General features: G+C 47.4%; 1 protein-coding gene across 8 annotated transcripts in view; it reads left to right on the forward strand.

Annotated features, from left to right (window-relative positions):
* Positions 1-6471, forward strand: part of Vrk3 (VRK serine/threonine kinase 3) — a 31393-nt gene extending 24922 nt beyond the window's left edge. For 7 of the 8 annotated variants that reach the window (XM_034507608.2, XM_034507634.2, XM_034507627.2 and 4 more), the window contains exons 14-15: positions 4653-4812; positions 6172-6471. In XM_034507608.2, the coding sequence (XP_034363499.1) occupies positions 4653-4801 (149 nt within the window). In that variant the 3' untranslated portion in view covers positions 4802-4812; positions 6172-6471. The other variant, XM_034507648.2, reaches the window with a different exon arrangement.
* The last annotated feature ends 3054 nt before the right edge of the window (positions 6472-9525 follow it).

A 9525-nucleotide genomic window follows, 5' to 3' on the forward strand; every position in this document is an offset into this window, starting at 1 on the left:
CTTGGAGCCTTTCTTTACCATGTTTTTCTTCTTGCTTGCCCAGTTGCATGTGTATTGTGTATGCTTCCTGTAGGACACAAGCAAACATGTAAAAATATTCAATTCTCCCAGTAGTAACAGGGGTGAAACCATATACATAATTCTTGAGTTGTTTGGAGCTTGGAGTGGAATCCAGGGCTGGTGCATGCCAGGCAAGTGCTCACCACTGAGCCATTTCCCCGGCCTTTACACATAAGTTTATTTTTCATTTATTTTAATTAAACTTTATACATTGTATTTATTTGATTTGATACAGGGTCTCCTGTACCAACCTAGTCTGGCCTCACACTTGCCGTGTGCTCCCTCAGGCTGGCCTGGGAATCCAGGTCTTCCCCCCTTAGTGCTGGGGTCACAGGCAAGCACCATGCCTACATACGCATACCTTTTTTTTTTTTAAGCTTTATTTATTTTTATTTTGTTTGTGTATGTATGTGTGTCCCAGCATGAGTGTGGCGGTAAGAAGACAACTTCAGTGCTGTTTACTGGGGATGTTGTGGGTTCTGGGGATCAAACTCAGGTCATCAGTCTTGATGGCGAGTGCCTTTACCCCCTGAGCCATATTGTTGGCCCTGTTATTTTTTAATAGAATTATATTAGCCAGTTTAGGTTTCTGTTTTTCCTTGTTTGAGACAATTAGATTGTGGAGGTTTCTTACATTAATGCTTGTAAGATTTTGTTGTTTGAGACAGGGTCTCGCTTTGTCGCCCTGGCTGGCCTAGAGCTCACAGAGATCCACGAATGCTGTGATCAAAGGTGTCTGGTACTACCTCCAGCCATTTGTAGGCTTTGGTTGGGTTTTTGTAATTAGAAAGTACATCGTTTTCTTCAACACTGAATTATAGGTTGGGAAGGTGGCTCAGTTGGGAAGGTATACTCAGTGTGAGTGCCTGAGCCCAGATCCCCTGAGTCTACATGAAGCTGGTGCAGTACACACTTCTATAAACCCAGTGCTCCCACAGCAAGACGGGAGGCAGAAAGAGAACTCCTGAAGTTCACCAGCCAGCTAGCCTTGTGTCCACAGCAGACCAGGAGAGCCTGCTTCAAACAGGTGGGAGGCGAGGACCAACACCCAGGGTTCTCTGCTATCTGACCTCTACATGCATGCACATGCACCTGTGTGTACATGAGCATGCTTACATGCATGCTGAATCACATGCACCTATATGTACATGAACATGCTTACATGCATGTATACAGAATGATTTTTTTAAAACTGGGGTAGTGGTTTTGTAATCATGAATTTAGTGGAAGGTTGGCTAGAGAGATGGCTCAGTGGTTAAGAATATGTACTTACTGCAGCTGGGCAGTGGGGTGCACGCCTTTAGTCCTAGCACTCAGGAGGCAGAGGCAGGCAGATCTCAGTGAGTTTGAGACCAGCCTGGTCTACACAGTGAGTTCTAGGATAGCCAGGGCTACACAGAGAAACTTGTCTCCAAAAAAAAAAAAAAAAAAAACAAACAAGAGAGAAAGGTGGGGTGGGGAGAACTTACTGATTTTCCAGAGGACCTAGGTGCTAGTCTCAGAACTCACACAGCAGCTCACAGCCATTAGTAACTCCAGAAGGATCCAGAGGGATCTAATGCCCTCTTCTGTCCTCTGTGGGCAGTGTACACACACAGGTTGAATATGAACAGACATATATCATAAATGAATCATTAATGTTTTTTAAAAGTACAGTGAGAACTGTGGGTGTGCTGTTATATAGCAGGGTGCTTGTAAAGCAAGTGTGAGGTTCCAGTAACCCTCCTCCAAAACTTATCACCTCAATTGTGGAGTATAAGCAGTGAGAGTCCACACACACACACACACACACCTCCCACCCCCAACTTTCCACAGTAGCCTTTGTTAGAGCTAAAACCAGATGTTTTTTTATAAAGCTTTATTTTTATTTCATGTGTATGACTTTGTTGTCCGCATGTATGTCTGTGCACCAGGGTTGTGTAGTGCTTGTACAGGCCAGAAGAGGTCCCCTGGAATAGGAGTTATAGATGGTTGTGAGCCAACATATGGGTGCTAGGAATTTAACCCATATCCTGTCTGTTCACTTGTGATCCGTCTCTCTGGCTTGGGCTGGGTGGTACACTGCTCTTCTGCTGGACTTCAGTGCAGTGCAGTCTCAGGCTTACTGATCCGTGTAGCTTTACCCTTCCGCAAGTCACTGGGAGTTCCAGGGCCTCAGCCAGATAGGTTTATCTCTGCTGAGCGGGGTCCCATGGGGTAGACTCATCAGCCCAGAGCAGTCTAAGGCCAGCACAGGGGGTAGGAAGTAACACTCAGTGTGGGAGTTGGGGAAAGAACACTGTCATGCTGGCCTTGCTCCCTGCGTCTGCAGCCCACTCCTGTTCTTACCCAGCATGTTAATGGATTTAGACCCCAGCACCCTTGTGAAAAGCCTACACAGCCGTGTGCACCTAGAATCCCAGGGCTGGAAGCAGCTGAGGCAGGCAAATCGTTGGGCCTAGACGGCCTGCTACTCTAGCTAGATCAGTGAGCTCCAGGTTAGTGAGAGGGAGGAGGAGAGTGACACTTGAGAGGAAGACAGGTGCTGGTGACCTCATTCAACACACACAGACCTTCACACACAGAGCAGTGCACACATGTATCCTAAGTACACCTGAGAAGTAAGAATACCACCGCCGTGGAGCTGTTGACCTGGCTCAGAAGGTAAAGGCCCTTGCTGCCAAGCCTGATGGCTGGGGTTCAACCCCAGGAGCCACGTGGTGAGAGGAAGGAATTACTACAAGTTGAGCTCTGACCCCCACACACACAGTACATAAATGTTAGGGGAATACATTGGGATGGAGAGCTCTTCAGTCACTCGTGCTTGCTGCTCTTACAGAGACCTGAGTCCTGCTCCACACCTACACTGTGCGGCTCCAGTCGCCCCCCACACCTACACTGTGCGGCTCCAGTTGCCCCCCACACCTACACTGTGCGGCTCCAGTTGCTACCCACACCTACACTGTGCGCCTCCAGTCGCCCCACACTTACACTGTGTGGCTCCAGTAACTGTCCTGCTCTCCAAGGGCACTTTCCACACGACACACACTCAGGCAGACACGCACACATAAAAAACAGATATTTTTTTTACAGGTGCCATCACGGCAGGTGTGGTGGTGCACACCTTCCATCCCAGTGTTTGAAAGGCAGAGACTGGGGGATCTCTATGAGTTCTGAGTCATCCTGGTTTACATAATGAGTTCTAAGTTAGCCAGGGCTATATAGAGACTGTCTCAGAAAAACAAAACAACAAAATGGTAACGTCATGTTATTGGCCTGTTTCCCCAGCATTCCAGAGGCTAAGGCAGTAGAATTATCAGGAATTCAAGGGCAGCCTGTGCTATGAAGTGAAACTTTTTGTTTGTTTTTGGGTTGGTTTTGTTTGAGACAGGGTTTCTCTGTGTAGTCCTGGCTGTCCTGGAACTCAGAGATCCGCCTACCTCTGCCTCCCAGCTACTGGGATTAAAGACATGTACCACCATGCCTAGCCAGAGTGAGACTCTTTATAGACTCCTATCCCCCAAATTAAATTATGAAAGAGCCCTTTTCTTCTAACTTGTGTGGTATAAGCACCTACACTTACTTAGAGAGCCAAAATTACTTGATATGACTTGTAAGAACTTAATCCAGGCTCAGGTTGAAGGAGTCACAGCAAGATAGGCTGTGACAACATTATTGAGAATAATCACACTTTTTATACCCTTATAAGAAACCGAATATAGTGTCATTTGCCAGGATCTATATATGGGCAATTGCAAGCTATACACGGTACACAAGATTAATGTCTAAGACCAACTGTCCTGTCAGGCTTTCATGCTTCCTTGACTTCTAAGGGAACGTACAGAGAAACACAAAGTGGCCTGAGTGCTTTACTGCCTGAAGGTGTGTGTTGGTCTCTCAGGAACTGGAAGGCACCTTGTGCCCTAGGAGCCATGGACTCTTAAAAACACAGGAGTCTGAAAACATGTTGCATGTCTCATGAGGCAGCGAGACCAGGCCAACTCCATGGTTTCCTGTGGCAGAGCTGTTTTGTGCTGCCATGAACTTAATACTGTTTTGTATTTTCCAATGGTTGAAAAAAAAATTTTTAAGTCCTGGAGAGATAGCTTGGTAGTTAAGAACACTGGCTGTTCTTCATGAGGACCTGGGTTTAGTTCCCAGCATCCGCATGGCAGCTTACAACTGTCTGTAAATCCAAGATCCTGTCATACAGACATACTTGCAGGCAAAACACCAATGCTCATAAAATTAAGATAAACTATCTAAAAGAAAAAATGTTTAAAGGACATGTAATTGCACATGGGGCTTGCCTGCCGCTGATGCTGGTCATTGTGATGCCCACTGCTTCCCTCTGCTCGCTGGCTCCTGTGCACTGTGCTCACACTCCATTCCTGCCTCAGCTGGAACCCGCAGGCCCCGTGTTAGAGTGTTGGGAAGTAGTATGGATGAGAAGCTGGTGAGGGCTGGTGAGCACTCTGGTATTTACCATTCTGCTGCTGCTCTCGGGATGCTTCTATGCGGACAGCAGATACAAGGACTCCCAGTGGCTGAGCAGGGGACTGCAAGCAGCACCTCTCAGGCCTCACCAGTGCTTTTGGGTGTCTTGACCACAGAGACCCTGCAGGAGTACCTGAAGGTGGCGATGGCCCTCAATTACGAGGAGAGGCCGCCCTACACCACGCTGAGGAACAGTCTAGAAGCTCTGCTACAGGATATTCGGGTGTCACCCTATGACCCCCTGGACCTCCAGATGGTGCCTTAGGTAGAATCCAGGTGAGGAGGTTGTTGACTTAGCCCCTCACCCCACCCAAGCCTGTGAGGGACTGGGTGCCCCAGCCCCTGGTATACCTTTGGTTTTCTCATGGGCTCCTGATGTCAATTCAAGAGGAATCCAGACAGCTGGAATTCAGCTGGGTGATCTGTGGTAACTAGAAAATTTTGAGGTCACCCAAGTGTGATGGTGCATACCTGTTATCCCAATTCTGAAATGGAGGCAGGAGGATCAGAAGTTCAGTGCTAACTTTAGCTATATACGAGTGTTTTTAAAAAACCAAAACAAAACAAACAAGGAGACAAACAAAAGAAATCAATGGGGTTGGAGAGCGCTGGCCCGGCACGCTGGAGTCCTGGGCTTCATCCCTCACACCCCATAAACTAGATATGGTGGCCACAGATGCAATCCTGGCACACAGGAGGTAGGGGTACAGCTCAGAAGCGAGGCCAGACTGGACTACATGACATCCTATCTCAATCTGTCATGAGTTCTGTAGAATTCCCATAATAAGGTTGTGTCCCCAAATGGAAGTTCCCCAAGGCCATGCTCTCTCCCAGAGCATTTGTTTCTCTCATTGTAGTTGGCTGCAGTCAAAAGCTTGGTATAGCATATATGTGCAAACACAGACACATAAAAACACACACGCACACACTTGTGCATACACGCATGCACATATAAGAACACGTAGGAATTGGAAACTATGTATTTGGAGACATTTTGGCTGACACAGGAATGTCCCATGGCATGAAACAACAGAGATGAGGAGGCTAACTGAACACTGTTCAGGGTGCAGCCAGCCCTACCTCTACCCTGGCAGCAGCATCTACCAGACGCCACTAGTGTCATGAGTGTGTCATGAGGGGCACTTCCTCGTAGCAGGCTATCTCCTTATGTAGCATCTTCCCTTCCCAGAGTCCACCAGGTACCAGCCACGTCTCTCTTCCATAGCCTCCTTAGACCTTTGCTTCTGTTAGTCTCAAGACCTGGGACACTGCCCCTCTTTTGTTGTTTGTGTTTGAGACCAGGTCCCACAAAACTCAGGCAATGCTCAAACTCTGTAGCTGAGGCTGACCTTGGTTCTGATCCTCCTGCCTCTAGCTCCAGAGTGCTGGGATTACCAGAGCCTCCCTTTACCATCCTGGCATTCCTTGATGCCAGTCACATTCACCTCATGTCACCTGCTCCCTACCCGGCCCTGCCTCCCATCAACAGGATGACTGGCTTCTGAGTGGTCACTGTCTCAGGCCCCAAGGCTGCTTGTCCCCCGTGTTATTGGTATATCCCCACACCTCCCAGAAATGTGTCAGGAGGGAGGGGCCAAAAGCCTGTTCCTTACAGCCATGCTTATTGTTTTACAGCGCTTCCGACTTGCAGCTTGAAGTAGAACATGAAGTAGTGTGACTCGAGGCCTGTTTGAACTCAGAGCTCCTGAAAGAATCCCTTGAATGTGCATTCTTGCAGCTCCCTTAGGAAGTACAAATCAGCACTTGTGTTGGGGAACCTGAGTCATGTCCTGTAATGTGAAACTCCTCCCGATCCCTCAGCCTCTGCAATTGTAGAGGGAGGTAAGTGGATGCTGGTGGCAGCAGCAACCACTTCCTAGGACCTTCCTGCCTTGGCCATTCCTGTGATGGCATAATAAACTGTTTTTAATCAAAGCCTGGAGAGTCCAGTGTTCACAGAAGTTCTGGAAGAACCTTCCTCCTGCTTATCCAGCCACTTGGTCTTTTTCTTAAGAATTTCAGCTGGTCAGAGTGATAGTGCACACATGCAGACCTCACTGCTGGGGATACAAAGGCAGGAAGAACACTCAGCCCAAGGGGCTGATTCCAGCCTTAGCACCCCAAGAAAATGTCAAACAAACAAAAGCTTCCAACTTGTTTATTCCTACTTTTCTGAAGTCAGCCACCACGCAGCCAGTATTACACTTCTCCATCTAGCCACTACCATACCCGCCAGCCTACACATCCATCCATCTATCCATCCATCCATTCATCCATCCATCCATGCATCAATCCATGCATCAATCCATGCTTTCATCCATCTATTCATCCATGCATCCATCCATCCATGCATCCATCTATCCATGCATCAATCCATGCTTTCATCCATCTATTCATCCATGCAGCCATCCATCCATGCATCCATCTATCCATGCATCAATCCATGCTTTCATCCATCCATTCATCCATCCATCCATCCATCCATTCATCCATCCATCCATGCATCCATCTATCCATGCTTCCATCCATCCATGCTTCCATCCATGTATCAATCCATGCTTTCATCCATCCATCCATTCATGCATCCATCTATCCATACATCCATGCTTCCATACATTCATGCTTCCATCCATCCGTCCATCCATCCATCCCTCAATGCTTCCATCTCTCAGCTGCCTAGTGATAGGTTATTTCTCTGCCACCAGTGAAATGAGCCAATTTAAACCAGATTAGATTATATTAAAGGTAGGTTATTGGGAAGCTATTCTTGGGTAGGTGAGCTTACTGGACCCCCAAGGACCAAGACCAGGAAAGTCATCATGAGGAAGGGAGGTGGTAGGAGAGGGAGAGAGAAAAGAACAAGCACAGAGAAAGAAGAGGAAAAGAGAGGGAGAGACCAAAATGTCTGGATTATATAGAAAGGAGCCTCTGGGGAGAAGGCAGCTCGGTCCCTGGGCTGGCAAGTTCAGGGTTGGCGCCATAATATGCCAGGTAAGGACTGAGGGATGCTGGAAAAACATGGAGGCCAGTTCTGCCTTAGTATGTAAGATATGCACCTCAGACTCTTGTCCCAGGTCCAAAATCAAACACCTAGTACTTCTTTTCTCCATCCTTACATAAGCCATATATGCATGTGAGTCTGGGTACCAGCAGAGTAGAGGTCAGATCCCCTGGAGCTGGTGTTCCAGGTGGTTGTGAGGAGCCCAGCGTGGTTGCTAGGAACCAAACTTGGGTCCTCAAGTTCAATAGGCACTCTTAACTTCTGAGCCACCTCTTCAGTCCCCAACACTTTCTCCCCAGTGGAGGATTCTAGGCAGAGCTTGGCCCCAGCCCCTCACTCGGTGACACATCACAATGGCAGGAGCATGTTGTGGAGAAAACCACATGGTGTATTAAATAGATTTCCATCACTATGGCCAAAAAACTGACGCAAACAACAGAAAGGAAGAAGGATTTCTTTCGGCTCCTGGTTTCCAAGGGTTTGTGCCTCGACCCTCAGGGAATTCAACGAGGACCTGGGGGGGGGGGCAGACGAATGAAAGGACAAGAGACACAAGGAAAGCAGGCTCTCAAATTTTAATTTCAGATGGCAGGTTATAAAGGCATAGCAAAACAGGAAGTTTAGGCAAGGATCATTGCTTAAGGCTATCCCACTATTGTATTCTCATTGCCTAAGACCATCACACTGTCATAACCAGCTTCCAGGAAATACCAGACATTGTTTAAGTTCCTGGGGCCTGAGACCTGGAAGTTCTTTCTTAACTTTGTACTTTAACTGACTAGGTTTTTCCAGAAGAGCAGGTAATTTCCTGGGTTTAGCTCCTGGCATCTTCTCCCTTTTAACAATATTTAATGAGGCTGACAAGCCAAGGTGGACATTAGGAGATCTCATCAACAGATGAGTGGCCATTAATTAGAGGGGGGAAATATTAATCTGATCCTCCCAGTATCGTTTGTAATGGTGTCTTTTTGGGGCAGGAGAGGGTTATTTGTCTCATAGGTTGCATTGGATTTCAGGGGTCCTAGTCGACCACTTTCTGAGACACAAGAAGTCAACACTAACCTCTATGCAATCAGGTTTGCTTCTCAGGGGACTCAGAAGCAGAATATAAGGTCCCCCTGCAGTGCTAAGCCTCACACCCCTGTCAGGTACACACGTGTGTCCTCGCCATGCTGAACCAACGTGCACAGATCTGAGTTCTATGCAGCTCCTAAAGGAGATGTGTCATCACAAGACTCAGCTAAGCCTCTATCAGCCAGATCAAGTCTATGATAATGCACTTGTAGAGGTTTAGATGCCAAGGAGTCAATTTGTTTTACAAAGCCAGTGATTCTGTTAAAGGCCCAAGGGCAGAAAGCCAAAAGGTGAAGGAGACTGACCACTGGACCCAGGATGGAAGGGAGAAGGGTGGTAAGCCAAGGAGAGGCAGAGAACCAGTTTTTAAACCACCCTTCTTGTTCTGGTTGTTTCTTTTCAACATTCCAATCTCTCTCTGAGCTTGGCCATACTATCTCTAACTACCCCTGTGTGGTCAGTATAAAAACAGCATTCCTCCTTGAGGGCGGCACAAACCCTCCTTGCTGAAGGAAAAGCAGATATAGCCCTCTGATTTGGGGGGACCACTTCAGACAGTGAAACGAGGGATTTTTTTTCAGATTAGTGATGTCAATCTCTAGCTGTTCGATGTCCTTGTCAATGGCCCGTTGAAGGTCTGAGTAGTGCCTATTTGAAGGAACTAGAGAAGTTATACCTGTCCCAGCCCCAGCAGCACTGAGGCCAAGGAGGACAGATAAGGTAAGGCTGTTATGACCTCAAGCTTTGTCCTAAGCAGGGCGTGATCAGCAACAGGGTCCCACGCCTGAGCAAAATCTTCTTCAGTATAATAGGTTAAGCTAGGAATCAACTGTACAAGTACACAAAATGCTGTCTTGTTATTCACTAAATTTGGAATATAAATGCAAGGTGTAAGGCCATTGCTGCAAGCCCAC

Source organism: Arvicanthis niloticus, chromosome 1, assembly GCF_011762505.2.
Source record: "Arvicanthis niloticus isolate mArvNil1 chromosome 1, mArvNil1.pat.X, whole genome shotgun sequence".
Classification (NCBI taxonomy): domain Eukaryota; kingdom Metazoa; phylum Chordata; class Mammalia; order Rodentia; family Muridae; genus Arvicanthis; species Arvicanthis niloticus.